Source organism: Sorex fumeus, unplaced genomic scaffold (assembly GCF_029834395.1).
Source record: "Sorex fumeus unplaced genomic scaffold, SorFum_2.1 ptg000093l, whole genome shotgun sequence".
NCBI lineage: Eukaryota > Metazoa > Chordata > Mammalia > Eulipotyphla > Soricidae > Sorex > Sorex fumeus.
Window position 1 is genome coordinate 2,550,136 of NW_026606150.1, and position 16,653 is coordinate 2,566,788.

The 16,653-nt window shown below is 55.6% G+C and overlaps 1 protein-coding gene across 1 annotated transcript; it reads right to left on the minus strand.

Moving 5' to 3' along the window:
• Window positions 1-1,258: 1,258 nt before the first annotated feature.
• Window positions 1,259-11,705, minus strand: SLC22A6 (solute carrier family 22 member 6). The gene is made up of 10 exons (XM_056131669.1): window positions 11,225-11,705; window positions 10,055-10,158; window positions 9,718-9,872; window positions 8,602-8,770; window positions 7,882-8,005; window positions 7,355-7,470; window positions 5,854-6,068; window positions 5,648-5,756; window positions 2,084-2,287; window positions 1,259-1,535 (listed from the first exon to the last, which is right to left on the minus strand). The coding sequence occupies exons 1-10, from the start codon at window positions 11,591-11,593 to the stop codon at window positions 1,448-1,450; spliced, it is 1,653 nt and encodes a 550-aa protein (XP_055987644.1). The 5' UTR covers window positions 11,594-11,705; the 3' UTR covers window positions 1,259-1,447.
• Between the last annotated feature and the right edge of the window lie 4,948 nt (window positions 11,706-16,653).

The window sequence follows — 16,653 nt, forward strand, 5'->3', positions numbered from 1 at the left end:
GGGTCACACCTGGCGATGCACAGGGGTTACTCCTGGCTCTGCACTCAGGAGTTACTCCTGGCGGTGCTCAGGGGACCATATGGGATGCTGGGAATTGAACCCGGGTTGGCTGCATGCAAGGCAAACGCCCTCCCCACTGTGCTATTTCTCCAACCCCATCTTTCTTTATTTTTTAATTTTGGTTTTTGGTCCACACCCGGCACTGCTCAGGGGTCACTCCTATTCCTGGGTCTGCGCTCAGGGGTCACTCCTGGAGGTGCTCAGGGGATCCTATGGGATGCCAGGGATCGAACCCGAGTCAGCCACATGCCAGGCAACACCCTACCCCGGTCTTTCTCTTCCTCTACAGCGTAGGAGGGAGACTCAGCGGGGCCCAAGTCGCCATGGCACGCACATTCCGGAGTCGGATTAGCTGCCTTCTAATCCCCACGCCGAAATTTACTAGCTGTGTGAATTTAGTTGGGCTCCTTAATCACTTCGAGCCTTGATTTCCTTTTCTGCAAGAGGAGGGATAATAATAGCACGGATGGCTCAACAATTCCCGGGAGGGGGACAAGAGCTACTGTCAGCGAAGGGCTTGGGATCCTGCCTGGAACCGCTGGGCACTCCGAGCTGCCTCTCTCTCAGACTGGCAGCTCCCCTCTCTCTTCTCTCTTCTCTCCCAGATACCAGAAAGCTCAGGAAGCCCCTCAGAATTAGGGGAGCGGGTGAGGAGAACCCCCAGCCCCAGAATTGCAAGGGGCAGTGAGTTTTAAGATGGGATTTGCTGAGATCTAGTATCTGCATCCTCACGTGATGGCTGTTGGCCTCTCTCTCTCTCTCTCTCTCTCTCTCTCTCTCTCTCTCTCGCTCTCTCTCTCTCTCTCTCTCTTTCTCCCCCTCCCCCCTAGTGTGTGTGTGTGTGTGTGTGTGTGTGTGTGTGTGTACACGCGCTTGCGCACTCTCAGAGACTGAAATAAAACTTCTGATCTGCTGTTTTCATTTTCATTCCCTGCCAATTTCCTGTCTCACTAGAAGGGGAGGGTCTTGGGCTATTTAAAACTCAGAAATATTTGAAAAGGTCAGAGAAGGAGGGAGAGAAGAGGGAGAGAAGGAGGGCTGGGGTGGGAATGTCAGGTAGGAGTTGTCCAGGATGGTCTGTAAAGCCCTGGGGGGTGGGGGGGGGTTGTTGAGGTTGGGGCCTGGACTGCAGGAACCTTTGGGGGCCCGAAGCTGGTGGGTTCGGAAAAGGCGCTGGCAGGTGAGACTGGGGAGGGAGCCGAGAGAGACACAGATGGACCTTTTAATGAAGCGGTCTTGGTGGTGCCACTGAGGATGTGGCTCCCCGGGGAGGTCCTTCCGTGCCACCATGGTTCCACATTTGGGCTGCCACCTCCCTTGTGTGGGCAGCCCAGGGTCTGCGGGACCCTCACTCTCGGGATGGCTCTGGGCATTTCCTTCACAGAACTCAGTGCCTGTTCTTCTCTCTTGCTGCCTCTTGGAGCGGGACCATTTGCTTCTGCTGCTCCTGGTCCTTCCGTCTGGATTTTCCTCTCCTGGAAAGTGGACAGGACATGCGTGTGTGCGTTTGTGTGTGTATGTGTGCCCGTGTGCATGTGTGTGTGCATGTATGTGTGCATGTGTGTGCACGTGCGTGTGTGTGCATGCGTGTGTGCATGTGCGTGCATGTGTGTGTGCATGTGCGCATATGTGCATGCGTGCATGCGTGAGTGTGCTCATGTGCGGTGTGCGCCTGTCTGTGGGCATGTGCGCGTGTGCGCGTGTGTGCGTGTGCACGTGTGTGCGTTGTGCGTGCGTGTGTGTGTGTGTGTGTGTGTGTGTGTGTTCTGGGCATTTGGCCTCCCAGCCAAGGCTGGGAGCAGAGCTGGGGGGCTTCTAGACAGCTTTCTGCTCAATCTCCCCATGCCCCCCACTCCAGTCCCCACGCCCCAAACATCTCCTACTTCCTGGCGCTGGGACCCCAGAGACAGCGGAACTTGACAGGAGCTGAGGTGGAAGAAGCGGTCTGGACCGAAGTCTCAGAGCTACCCCAGCCTGGACTCGGGTCCCGGGGTGCCCCTTGCGCCTCTCGGGGGCTGCCCACCTGCTCTCCAGATCCTGCACCGTGTCCGGCAGCGGCTGACCCAGGGTCTCGGGCAGGAGGGCGGTGACGGCGCTGGCAGCCACTGGGATGGCGCCGTAGATGAAGAGAGGCAGGGGCGGGTAGAGCTCTGCCGTCATGCTCACCAACGGGCTGACAATGCTGCCCACGCGGGCCATGGTGCTGCCCATCCCCAGGCCTGTCTGCCTGTGGGACCCCAGGGAGGACTGCAGGTTAGATTCTGAGTGAAAGGTGAGGGGCTGGCCCACGGGAGTTCCGGGGTACCCTGACACTCCCCTGGTACCCTCCACTTGACAGCATTTTCTTTTTGTTTTGTTTTGGGGCATCGCCTGGTAATACTTAGTGGTTACTCCTGGCTGTCCACTCAGGGAATCACTCCTGGCTGCGCTTGGATATTGAACCCAGGTCAATTGTGTGCAAGGCAATTGGTCTATCCCTCCGGCCCCATCCACTGGTCCCCACTTGGTGAGCAAACCAACTAATTGCTTGATGCTCAAGCCCAATGATGTCCTGCTTGGTCACACCTCCAAGGTCACACTCGGTAGTGCTTGAGGGACCATGTGGTGCCAGGGATCAGCCTGGGTTGGCCGCATGCAAGGCACAGCCTCAACACCAGCACAGAGTGGGATTTTTGGGTTTGTTTGGGGGCCCTATCAGGTGGTTCTCAGGTCTCTGTGCTCAGGAACTGCTCCTGGGGGACCTAGGGGACAATATACAGTGTTGGAATGGAACCCAGGTCAACCCTATATAAGGCAAGAGCTATGCTATGTCTCTGGCCCTACATCATAGTGTTTTTTTTTTTTTTAATGTGTGTGTGTGTGTGTGTGGCGGGGTGTCACACCCGGCAGTGCTCAGGGGTTACTCTTGGCTCTGCACTCAGGATTCACTCCTGACACTGCTTGGGGAGCCATATGGGATACTGGGGACAGAACCCGAGTCGGCTGCATGGAAGGCAAATGCCCTCCCTGCTGTCCTATCACTCCAGCCCCACATCATGTTTTATAGGATTCTTTCCCCCAAATCTCACATCCCAAGGCCCCTGGGGTTCTCATTCCAAGAGTTTCTCAGACACCCCCTGTGAGCCGTGCGGACTGTGGTCTTCACTCTCCTTGATCTCCTTCTCTGTGTGGCTGCCTACCTGCTCCTTGAGCTCGCACGTCCGTGGCTGGGGTTCCCGGAGCTTGTGCGCATGTGTTGTGGGGCGCCCTGAGGGCTGTGAGTGATGCTCGTGGCCACGGGGCAGTGCTGGGGCTCGAGCATGAGGCCTCACGCTCAAGCTCTCCCGCGGAGCCTCCTCCCTGGTCCCATTTCATTTCTCCTTCGTGGATTTTTTTTTTTTTTTTTTTGCTTTTTGGGTCACACCTGGTGATGCACAGGGGTTACTCCTAGCTCTGCGCTCAGGGATTATTCCTGGCGGAGCTCGGGGGACCAGATGGGATGCTGGGACTCACCCGGGTCGGTGGCGTGCAAGGCAAACACCCTACCTGCTGTGCTATCGCTCCAGCCCCTTATTTCTCCTTTTTATCATCTTTCTTTTGAGTTCTATCTTGTTTGGGCCACACCCAGTGGCGCTTCAGGACTACTCCTGGCTTGGTGCTCAGGGTTCCTCCTGAAAGTGCTGGGAAAGGGACTCAGGGCTCCTGTATGCCAAGAACACACTCCAGGCCTTGGAGCCAATTCCTGTGCCACCTCCCCTCCCCCCACCCCCAAACAAAGATTTATTTACTTACTTATTTTTTGCAATGCTGGGTATCAGACCCAGGGCTTCACATACGAAAGGCAGAAGTTAAACCCCTGAGGGGCTGGAGTGATAGCACAGCGGGTAGGGCATTTGCCTTGCACTCAGCTGACCCAGGTTCGATTCCCAGCATCCCATATGGTTCCCTGAGCACTGCCAGGAGTCATTCCTGAGTGTAGAGCCAGGAGGAACCCCTGAGCATTGCCGGGTGTGTGACCCAAAAAGCCAAAAAAAAAAAAAAAGAAGAAGTTCAACCCCTGAGCTACACTGTCCCTTTTTTGGGGGGTGCGGGGGCTGCGGTTCACAGCACCTGTGCTCAGGGCTTATTCCTGCTCTGTGCTCAGGGGTCAGTCTTCACAGTGCTCAGGAAACCATGTGTTGTGCTGGGAGTCGAACCCAGGTCGGTTGCCTGCAAGGCAAGCATTCTGACCCTCTGCCTTAGCATGAGCTTTTTGTTTTGTTTTGGGGCCACACCTGATTGGTGCTCAGGGCTTACTCTTGGCTCTGCATTCAGGAATCACTCCTGGTGGTGCTCAGGGGTCATATATGGTGCCGAGGATTGAAACCGGATCAGCTATATGCAAGGCAAGTGCCCTATCCACTGTACTATCTCTCCAAACCCTGTTCCTTATTTACTTATTATTATTTTTCATATATATATGGTGACACCTGGTAGTGCTTGTCACCAGGACCACCAAGGGTCCTACTCAGTGTTTCTGGGGGTTGGGGGAGGCAGGTGGTGCTAGGGATCAGACTCAGGTCTTGCATGTACAATGCATGTACTCTATCATTTAATTCATATCTCTGGCTTATGGATTTTTTTGTTTGGTTTTGTTTTGGGGCCATATCTGGTGAAGCTCAGGGGTTACTCCTGGCTCTGCACTCAGGAATCACTCCTGGCGGTGCTTGGGGGATCATATGGGATGCCAGAACTGAATCCAGGTCAGCTGCGTGCAAGGCAAGCATCTTACCTGCTCTATTATCATTCTGGCCCTTTGTTTTTCAATGCAGAGACATACCCCCGCCCCCTTTCCCAGGTCTTGGAAGTTGTGGCCATGTTTATCTGAGTGGCTGGCACACTGGTCAGCAGCCCTGACCCGTAAACAGTTGGGGTTGGAGGTGCCAGCCCTCTCCGTGTATGTCTTTGACACCCCCTACCCTGCTCCATACTGTACTACCAGTTGTCTCCTGATGGGCTGAGGTTTCTGGAGTCTCTCGGGTACCAAACTCCCATGGAATCAGCCTCACATTCTCGGGCTCCTCCTTCACAGACGCGCACAGGGCGGGCAGTAGGTGCCTTGGGTTGGTTCATCGTGAAAGGGGAGCAGGAGGATGCTGAGAGCCACCTGTGTGATTGACAGCACCTGGGGGAGGTGGACCCAGGCAGCTCAAATCAAATCGGATCTGCCTCACTCCTTGGACAGCTCCAGCCCCACGCACGATCCAGCGTGGCTTCCAGAGTGGAGGGTTACCTTCAGCATGTCGTGGCCTTTGGTCTCACACATGTGCTTGGGCTTCGAGCTGGCATTTCAGACAGCGCCCAGAGCTTCTAACTTGGGCTTTGGCAACCAAGGAGAACCCTCAAGTCTCTACTTCTGAGCTGTGTTTTCTTCTTTGCTTCCCTAGTGGTGCCTCCCCACTTTTGAAGTGCTCTCCTGCGGTCAGCTCAGGCTTTCCTGGGCAGCCCCACCGGCACCTGGCATGTTGGGAGTGTCTGCCGGCCCCTCCTGGACATAACTTGTATGTAGGGGTTTGGTGGGGGGTGTGGGCTGCCCCAAGACCCCTCCCCTTGTCAGGCTCCCACTCACCGGATCATGGTGGGGTACAGCTCTCCGGTATACAGGAAGATGCAGTTAAAGGAAGCCGCCAGACAGCCCTTCCCCAGCACGGCCAGGGAGGTACGGACAATGGTTTGATCTAGAGAGAGAGGAGCGGGCATCAGCGGGAACCCAGGGGCGGGGAGGCGTTGAGTCGTGGGGTGAGACCAGAGTTGAAGGTGCGGGTAGGTGCTCACCCCGGGGTATCACCCCATTGACCAGGATGCAGATGCCCGCCAGCAGCAGGGAGGCCATCTGGGCAGGCCGGCGACCCAGCGAGTTGATAACCAGGAAGCATATAAGCTTGGCCGGGAGGTCCACGGCCCCGAAGATGATCTGGATTAGGTAGATGCTGACCCCGAAGCCCTGGAGGTCCATGACCAGCCCGTAGTAGGCAAAGCTGGTGGCAAACCTGATCGAGAGACACATGGGGACAGGGGGTCTGTGAGCAAGGCTGGGGCTGGGGGTGCGGAGCTCACTCAAAGTAGGTGTGTGTGCGTGCCAGTGTGTGTGTGCGCCTGTGTGTGCATGTGTGCTTGTGTGTGTGTGCATGCGTGCCTGTGTGTGTGCTTGTGTGTGTGTGCATATCTGTGTGTGTGTGCATGCCTCTGTGTGTGGGGTGTGTGTGTGTGCATATCTGTGTGTGTGTGCATGCCTCTGTGTGTGGGGTGTGTGTGTGTGCATATCTGTGTGTGTGTGCCTCTGTGTGTGTGAGTGTCTGTGTGTGTGTGCGTGTGTGTGTGTGTGTGTGTGTGTGTGTGATGCGGGGTGCCCTGTTCAGAACCTGGAATTTGCCTTAGTTGTTATGTTTTCGGGCAGCTGGGTGAGTATCAGGGGTCACCCTCCCATCCTCTCCATCCTTGGATAAGGCTGTGTGCAGTGATTGGGGAACTTCCTGTCAGTTGCTCTATGGGAATACTTTGCATTCTGGCCGCTATTGCTATAGGCCAGAGGAAGGCCAGCGAACCCTCCAGGCCACTTTTATTTTCCTTTCCTTCTCCGGGATGTGTTGGGTTTCAGGGGTGCACTTGTTGATGATGCTCAGGGAGCGCTCCTGACTCATTGCTCAGGGGACGTTCCTGGGGTGGGGGGGAGTGGGGGGGACTGTGAGGCCGGGGATGGAAATTGGGTTTTGAACTTGCTCTTGGGCCATCCAAGCTGAGATCTCTAGGTGCAAGTTGCTGGGACAGCCTGAGCACGGTCCGGGGAGGGCTCTGAGCCGAGGGGAGCAGAGGAGCCCCAAGGGAGAGCCAGTCCCCCCCATGGGCAGAGCGCTGCTTCTCGGCTGATCCTACTGGCGTGGAGTTGCCATGGAGACGGAAGCCAAGAGGAGCAGAAGCGAAGTGAAGAGTCTTGCAACAGGCTGACTGTGGGTCACATCAGTCTCCGCCCAGTTGGCCTTGAGGCTCCCCCAAACCCGCCCAAATCTCAGTGTTGGCTGAGCCAGCCGGCTGTCTGCCCTCAGGATACAGTTCTATCCACCCTGGGGTCTCCCAGTTGGGGCAAGTGTGTCCAGGCTGGGACAGAGGAAGGAGGATGCTACTTCGGGGTGTGGCATGGGACAGAGGCCCTGCAGGGGGATCCTGCCTGTCTGCAGAGCAGGACGTGTGTCTCCTCCCGCTCCACCCCTGCCTCCTCTCTCTCCCCAGCCAGCTCTGTCTCTCGGGTCTGTCTGTCCAGCAGTCTGTCTGGGCCTACCACAGCATGGAGAGGCAGAGGAAGAGGTGGCGGAGGGTGGAGCAGCGCAGCAGCTCCATGGCCGAGGCCTGGCCTTGGTTCAGGGTCAGCTCCTTCTGCAGACTGGCCCGCAGCACCTGCCGGGGGTGGACACGGCTCAGGACTGGGGGTGCCACCAGGCCCCCTCATTGGGCAAGCCCTCTGGGTCGGGGAACCTGAGTTCAAGGTTTCCTCTGAGTGGAGGGCCCGTCCAAGCAATCTTTAGTGGGGAAGGCTGAGGGGTGGTCACTCCTAGCCGTAGCTGGCAGAGCAGGCTGGACACTTCAGTGCTGGGCGCTGAGACGCAGTGTTGCTCCAGCCCATGCATGGTGCTGAGTGTGTGCAGGGGGGTCACAGGGCCACCCTGGCAGGGTTGGAGATGGACCTGGGGCCCAGCGCATGTGAGGTAGGAGCTCCACTGAGCTCTTGCCAGGCCCCTGGGCTCCAGGCATGAGGGTGCAGCCCTGGTGGGGGTCTTGAGATGCCTGTGGCAGGGGGTGGGGGCTTACCTCCATGCTCAGCTTGGCGCCTTCTTCCTGCTTCCCGTTGATCCAGGCCACTTTCTGCAGGGCCTTCAGGGTGCGGTCCAGCCTTCCCGAGGTGGAGTACCACCGGGCTGACTCGATGAAGAACCTGGCAGTGGGCATGGCGGGGAGGACTGGGCTTACGGTGTGGGGAGCACCAGGCTTGGAGCAGGGGGGGAGCACCAGGCTCAGAGTGAGGGGAGGACCAGATTCTGGGTAGGGGGAGGACCAGGTTCAGGGTGGGGGGAGGACCAGGATCAGGGTGTGGGGAGAACCAGGCTTGGGGTGGGGGAAGGACCAGGCTCAAGGTGGGGGGAGGACCAAGCTCAGAGCATGGGGAGGGGGCTTTCCAGAGGCCTGCAGGGGGTGTTTATTTAAATCTAGGGGCCCAGGAATTGACCCATTTTTCTCTAGGACTCCAAAGCTGGGCCCAGCTTGGAGTCAGCCCACTCCCCACCCCAGAGGCTCAGTTCTTGGGTGCTGGAGAAAGAAGTGGAGCAGCTGGCCGGAGAACTGCCCAGGGCCTCCCTCCTTCCTCCCCCTATAGCCTCAGTTTCCCCCGCAGTCACGTGGAGGCATTGGTATGACCAGCGAAGGACCTTCTCTGGAGGGTGGGGTGGGAGGCCCCGTTAGATGGGAGGGGGTCTGGTCCCCGGGAGCACCCCAGGCTCCTGGGCCGCCCCATCTGCCATGAACCCCACGCACCAGGAGTAGATGAAGAAGGCGAAAAACGGCACTGAGACCAGCAACTGCAGGCGGCGCCAGTGGGGCACGGCGTAGGCCACTCCGGCCAGCAGGAACTGGCCCAGGCTGTACACGTAGCCGATGAGGGTGCCCACACAGGCTCGCGTCTGGATGGGCATCCACTCCACATCTAGAGAGGGCGTTGGGGTGGCCGGGGGTCACTTCCAGGAGGATGGAGACACCCCCACGCCCCCCACCCCAGGGCAGCCAATGGCCCCTCTCGCCATGCCAACCTTGGTCTGTCCCAAGACGGCGGGAAGTGAGGCCGGGTGAGTCAGTCAGGGGTGAGGGGTGAAGAAGTGGGTCTAGAACCCCCAGGGATTGGCCCTTCCACTCTCATCCTGGGCTTTTTTCTCCTCCCCTACCTGCTCTCACCGGGGCCTGTTTTCTGGGGTCTCTGCTCCTCACACAGTGTAAATTCCACTGCCGCCAGCCCCTGGCTCTGGCCCCGGCCAGGGCGGATTTCGGCCCCAGTGGCTGGGGGCGTGCAGCTGTGCTCTGCTGTCTCCCAGTTGGCTTTCTAGCCAACTCTGGACACTGCTCATGGGGTGCTCCTGGAGAAAATCCGTTCCCTACTCCCACCCTCAGGCCCCTCCTGGGAGGAGCTGGGGAGTGGGTGGGGCAGGGGGTGACTTTTCATTGACGTTCTATGGACACCCCAGATGCCGGGAGGAAAACGTGCTTCCGATCTGCCAGCTGTTTGCTATATTAGAGTTACTTGGCATCATGGGAATGTTGGGGTAGCTGACACCCAGAGAAAGGGGTGCAGGGAGGTCTGAGAGCCTGAGCCTTTGCCTGGGACATTTCCGTTGGCCATTGTCCTCGCTGCTCCCCGATGCCCATAGACCCGGTGGTCAGCTGCTCTCGCCTATGGGTACGAGGTGTCCTGGGCACCAGCAACAGAGATGGCACGCCCAGGTCTGAATGGTGGGGGGGGGAGTGAGCTGGCGTAAGGAGGCTGAGATGCTGGCAGACCCCAGGAGCAGGTGGCAGGGGCTAGGGCGGGCTCAGGCAGGGTGGGCTGGGAGAGGCGCTGGAACAGGGAGGGGCTGCGGGTCCAGGGAAGGGACCCCTCACTCAGTGTCATGCAGTTGATGGCGATGCCTGCCAGCGACATGCCCGAGAGGAGGCGGAAGGTGCAGTAGAGGGGGAAGTTGGGAGCGAAGGCGGCGCATGTGCCTGACACAGCCGTCTGCAGGTAGTTCAAGATCAGCACCTTCCGGCGGCCCAGCCTGTGGGAGGAGGTGAGGCCTGAAGCAGGGGCCCCCCCAGGACAAAGGGGTGGGGGGGCACAACAGGCTGGACTCTGAGATGAGGGTCATGGGGCACTTGCGGCGGGCACTTAGGTCCTCACACCGGGCCCAGCCGGAAGGCTCGTCTCCTCCCAGCCCCCCGGGGCCCCTCCAGGACTGACCTGTCTGCCAGGTACCCGAACACCATGGCTCCAAACAGCACCCCCACCATGTACAGGGACTGAGCCAGCTGGCGCAGGGCCCTGTGAGGGCATACCAGGTCCCACTGTGGGAGTGGGGACAAGGGTCAGGCCCACACGAGCCCTGTGGCAGAGCACCCCCCCCCCCCCCCCGGCCCCGTTAGCCACCCTCCTCCCTCTGACGCTCTGTGCTGAGCTCCAGGGGCCCGGAGCAGAGAGATACTCCTTGGACGTACAGGTGATGCAGCTGCCCAAGACCCGGATCCCTGCTCAGGCCCCTAAGAACTCGAGACTCTGTGTGTGTGTGTGTGTGTGTGTGTGTGTGTGTGTTTGTCCTGGTGTGTGTTCAATGTATGTGCCTGTGTGTTAGTGTAGAGGTGTGTTCTTTGCGTGTCTGTGTCTGTGTGAGGGTTTAGGGAAGTGTGTGTGTGTGTGTATGCGTGTGCTATGTGAGTTTCTATGTGTCCATGTATGTTTGAGTGTTTGTCTCTGTGTGTGTATGTGTGTGTTCGGTGTATGTGCTTGTGTAGGGGTGTGTTATCTATGTGTCTCTGTCTGTGTGAGGGTTTAGGTGTATGTGTGTTATGAGTTTCTATATATCTATGCATGCCTGAATGTTTATCTGTGTGTGTGTGTGTGTGTGACTGTCTCTGAGTGGAAGGCAGAGTCAGCATGACATGAGTGTGTGTGTGCGTCTGTGCGCGCATGTGTGTGTGAGTGCATGTGTGTGTGCATGTGTATATGTGAGTATGTGTGTGTGCATGTGCATGAGTGAACATGTGTGTGCACATGTGTGTATGTGAGTGCTTGTGTATGAGTGTGTGTGACTGTCGCTGAGTGGAAGACAGAGTCGGTATGATGTGAGTGTATGTGTGTGAGTGCATGCATATGTGTGTGCATGTAGTGTGAGTGTGTGTGTGTGAGTGTGTGACTGTTTCTGAGTGGAAGGCAGAGTTGGCATGGCATGAGTATGTGTGTGTGTATGAGTGCGTGAGTGTGAGTGTGTGTGTGTGTGTGAGTGTGTGTGAGTGCATGTGTGTGTGTGAGTGCATGTGTGTGTGTGAGTGTGTGTGTGTATGTGTGTGAGTGAGTGTGTGAGTGTGTGTGTGCGCGCACGCTCTCGGGGAGGGCGGGGGGCCCTGGTCACCTCACCTCGGTCACGATGGTGGACGGGAAAGTGCTGTTGTCGTAGATCCAGCCGTCCGGGCAGGGTTCTGTGTTCCCTGTGCCGTTGGCCTCTGTGCTGTTGAGGAAGGGGGGTCCCCACTGCGGGGAGGTGAAACGGCGGCAGGACTCGCGCTGCCCTTGCTCATTGCGGGGCAGCCAGGCCTCCAGCTCCGCATCGTGGCTGAGGTTGGCTTCGGCAGGAGGGCGGCAGTGGTGGGTGGGGATGGCGGCAGTGTAGTTCTGCAGGGTGTTGTGGGAGGCCATCAGGAGCAGGGGGAGGACCACCAGGGTGACCTGGATCTGCTGGAAGCGGCCAACGCCCCCCACCTGCTGCAGGAGGTCATTGAAGGCCATGGGGCCGGGCCCAGCCGAGTGGCTGGGGGCTGAGGACTCCCAGGCCCGGGGCCTCCGTCGCGGTGTGTGCTGCCCTGCGGTCCCTGAGGCTGCCTCGGGAGAGGGCCGGCTGGAGGAGCGGCGAGTCTGAGGCGGCTCTGCGGGGGGACAGCAGCCTGGCCACGCTGCTCCTCCTACCTTCTAGGGTCTGTCCCTCCCTTTCCCTCTCAGCCTCGCCTCACGCGCTGGGGTGGGAGCGCTCAGACTCAGGGGCCGCCGAGCCCTGACCCCTCTGGGAGCAGTCTTTAATGCTCAGTCAGGAAGGAATGAGTTAAAGTGTGACTTGGTAGCAGAAGGATTAACCCTCCCTGTAGCCCTGGGTTAGTGGAATTTCTCCAAGTGGGTATAAAGGGCAGGAGAGGCGGGGAGGGAAAGCGGGGAGCCCACCTGGATCTCTGGGGGCCGGAGGGGGCCGAGTGCAACCTTTTGATTTGTCCTCTCAAGTGAGAAGAGCCCGTCTGGGAAGTGGCTTCTTGAGGGGTTCCTCTGCTTTCCGGTGGACAGGATCCGAGCTCGCCCTGGGAAGGTTTCCAGAGAAAATAGGGGATGTGCAGCCAGACAGAGCTTGACAGCAAGAATCAATGGTCTATTAATGCAGCAGCGCGGAGGTGGCCTGGGGCCCCTCCTGGAGACCTGTGGCTGTCTGAGGATGCGGTACTTCAGGGCCTGTGGGGCCAGGATGCACCAGAATGCACCCCAGCCCAGTGCCCAGGGGCTTCTGGGGATACACCTTGTGGTCCCTGGGAAGGAGGGTGCCCTGTGGGACTGGGGCTTGAATCCGGATCGGGTTTACAAAAGTATAAACACGTGTCTACCATTTATTTATTTATTTAATTTTTTTTGCTTGTTGAGTCTTATCTGGTGATGCACAGGGGTTACTCCCTGGTTCTGCACTCAGGAATTACTCCTGGTGGTGTTTGGGGAACCCTATGGGATGCTGGAAATTGAACCCGGGTCGGCCACGTGCAAGGCAAATGCCCTACCCGCTGCGCTGTCACTCCAGCCCATGTGTCTACTATTTAACGGGAAAGATTTATACCCAGATTATTCGGCAATAGGAAATTCAAATCAAACCGGGAGCATTGTATTGTGCTTTGCTAGTTTGGCAATGCCGATCTTTGGGTTTTTGGGGATCATAGCTCTGTTCATTTGCAAACAACTGTTTTAGAAGTGAGACACTATTTCTTTCTTTTCTTTTCTTTTTATTGGGTAATACCCAGCAGGGCCCAGGGGCTCTTTCGATGGCACAGAGGAATCATTTCTAGAGCCCCTGCAAGCAAAGCCTGAACTCCAGTCTCTGAGCCAGCCCCCAGAGGCTGTTTTGGAAAGAGCGGGTCCAAAGATCAACTTCATATCCAGTGTAGACATAGATTTGACTGTCTGTGGGAGGAGTCCAGTCCTTCCTAGGTGTAACCTCTTTTCTTTTCTCTTCTCTTCTCTTCTCTTCTCTTCTCTTCTCTTCTCTTCTCTTCTCTTCTCTTCTCTTCTCTTCTCTTCTCTTCTCTTCTCTTCTCTTCTCGCTCATTCCCAGCAATGTTCAGGTTTGCTCCTGGCTCTGCACTCAGGAGTTACTCCTGGCGGTGCTTGGGGGACCATATGAGATGCTGAGGATCAAACCCCAGTCAACTGCACGCAAGGCAAAATGCCCTCCCCACTGTACTATTGCTCTGGCCCATATGTTGGAGTAGAACATGTTGATAGATGTTTCAGTATCTAAAACCCTCCCCACCCTTGTCATTTGTCATTCTTTCTGTCCTTTGTTTTCTTCCTCTTCTTCAAAACAGTCGCTTGATTTTCTCCAACCATTTGGCTCCAGGTCACTCCACTGAGGGTGGTACAAGGTTTGATGGGATGGGTTTCCATGGACTCTGGCTGGTTGGATGGTGGGTCCAGCCAGATCAGAAGAAGAGGTTGCAGCTTCTTTTTGTTGTTGTTGTTGCTTTTTGGGCCATACCCAGTGACGCTCAGGGTTACTCCTGGCTCTGCATTCAGGAATTACTCCTGGTGGTGCTCGGGGGACCATATGGGATGTGGAGGATTGAATCTAGGTGAGCGGTGTGCAAGGCAAATACCATACCTACCCTCTGTACTATCTCTCTGACCCCAAGGTTGCAACTTTTTGCTCTCAATTTGCATAGTTCAGATTATATAAGGCATGTCTTGGACTTGGCGACTTGGAGTTCACACTTGTTGCCTACGTAGCTGGGAGCAAGTTACTAAATGCCATAGAAGCTTGGCCTCCCTGTTTGCAAGCTGTGCACAGTAGTTGAGACTGTCTCATTGGGCGGCTTACAGGGGTGAATACAGGCTGAGGTTTTAAAGTCGCTCTTGTGCTGTTGCTTAGCGATTACCAGTTGACATTATTTGTTTCTGGTAGAAAGGCAAGAAAAGCAAGACTATCCCATTCTTCTTTTTATTCTTTTTGTTTTATTGGGTCAGACCCAGAAGTCCTCAGGGATCACTCCTCGAGGACTGAGGAGACCTTATGCAATGCCAGGGATCAAACCTGGGTAGACCACATGCAAGGTAAGGGCCCTCCCTGCTGTACTATCTCTCATTCCAGTCCATATCACATTAATTTTAGAGGGAAAAGAGGACATCTTTAAGAGCAAGCGACTCTACCATGGGTCATTTTGCCTTCTCACCATCCTCTGGGGACGTATGGTAACACCTGGAGACATTTGTCACTGCCACCTCTGGGGTAATGATATTATCAGCTTCTTCCTAGTGCATAGAGGTGAGGGATGTTGATGAATGTCTTGTGATGCACACAGCACAGTCCCTCCTAACCAAGAGGGGTCTGGAACCAAAATGTCAATAGTTCCAGGGTTGACAGAACCAACCCTAGAAGATAGCTTAGACTTATTAAATAGTTAAAGTAAAGTAAAAGTAAATTAAGTAAATTAAATTAAGTGCCTTATCAGGTGGTGCTTAGGGATGACTCCTGGCTCTGTACTCAGAGATAATTCATAGGGGGCTCCAGGGGGAACCACAGGGGGTTCTGGGGATCAAATCTGGATTGGCTGTGTGCAAGGAGAAGAAGGCCTTACAGATGACACCCTCCCAAAGTATTTGTAAGAATCCTGCTATTTCTTCCAGAGCAGAGTAGCTTGGGCTCCAGAGTGCCACATGCTTCCTGCCTGGGGCTGGCTAGATTCCCACTAGGATGGTCCAACCAGGACTTGATGCTTCCTGTGACTTCACCATCATTTTCTAGTGGTATGGTTGGCTTGGGTAACAGTGACCATCTTCTTGGTTATTCATGATGTGGTTTCTTTGGAGGGTCTCTGGCTGCCTCCACTCCGTAACCCAGCTCTGATGGACCGTCCCTCCATTCCACGTCATCAGATATGAATGTGGGGGATTATTTGTGTTCCGTTGCTTCACAATCCAATTGATGTAAAGTGCCATGAAGGCAACACTTCTCAGTTCTTCTGAACACAAATTTCTGTCTGGATGCAGTATGATTGAGACTTTTCTAGTAAGGAGTCATAATATCAAAGATAACTCCCTAGAGGAGACAACACATCACTTGTTACGCCTGAATTTCAGATCCCCAGTAGTGGAGAGACCAAGTCCACACATGATAATGCAGAAGCAAAGGAACTTTAATGCTAGCTCAAGCTAGGGTCCAAGTCTCATTCAATGCAGTGGAGTCTTGATAAGGACCCTGACTCCAAGTCAAAGCAGTTTATATAGGTTTCAAGGTTGAGCTAGCACTACGATAACAGTGATCAAGAAACAGTCGTCAGTGATTAGTCAACATTTGATAACAGTTAGTCAGTTTCTGGTTGTTCCAAAAAAAATGGACATAGTGACCCCTCATGACCAATCAGATGATCTAGCAGTTCCTTCTTTGGGTAGGTAAACTCAACTGGGAGTTTACCAGAAATTGCAAGTTCAGTTTCTGGAAAACAGAAACTTAGGCCTAGTCAAAACTTAATGTTAGCCACGGCCTGTCATGGTGTCAGTTTTGTCCTCACATACTAAGCTGCCTGCACTCTTGAGCGGTATGTTGGGAGTTTATTTGTTATCTATTAAAATCCTGGGATATGGGAGCTGGAATGATGGTACAGGGGTAGGGTGCCTGCCTTGCACAAGGCTGACCTGGATTTGATACCTGGCACCTCATATGGTCCCCCATACTACATCAGGAGTGATCCTTGAGCACAGAGCCAGGAGTAAGCCCTGAGCACTGCTGGGTGTGACCCCCCAAGCCCCCCAAACAAACAAACCAATGACAACAACAACAACAACACAAAATTGCTCTGAGATTTACACAAATCCTTATGCTTGTTTAGACCTACCCTGTCTTGTGTCAAAGTCAGATTCTTAGCTGTCGCTCTGAAGAGGTAAACTTGTCTTCTAAAGGGATCTGGAAGACCCTCTGTTCTATGCACCGAGAAGAAGAAGGGAGGCCCTGAGTGGGATGAGACTCGGCCTAGCTCCCTCCTCCTCCTCCTCCTCCTCCTCCCTAGTGTTGGTTCTGGGCTGGGACCCAGAGGGGGTCCAGATGCCTGACAACATTCTCTAGGCCAAGGTACATAAGAGCCTTGTGACCTGGGGTGTGCGGACAGCTGGACAAACAGCTGAAGAGGCTCGGGGCTGACTTCCTGCCAGGACCTGGGGCCCTCACACAGGAATAGGCAGAGCGCTGAGCGAGTGGGGGAGCCGATGGGCCCCTCTTTGAGCCAGTGCCTGACTGTGTCCTGGAGGAGCACTTCTTGTCTAATGCCTGGCCAGCTCTGAGTCAGGCTGAGCCTGGAAAAGTCTCATTAGGGAGACTCTAGAGATTGAATGGTGGTTGGCTCCCAGGACTGTCGGGTAAGCCTTTGTGTGTGTGTGTGTGTGTGTGTGTGTGTGTCCCTCCCCCTGTGCTTCCAGACTACTGCAGTACATGACTTGCAGAGCTGAGAGCTATCCTTTGAGGGACTTTCTGGGTCATGAAATACTTAGACTTGGACTCCCTTGTGCTGTTTGGAATGTGGATGGAAGTTCTGGCCATGCTCAATGAGAAGGAA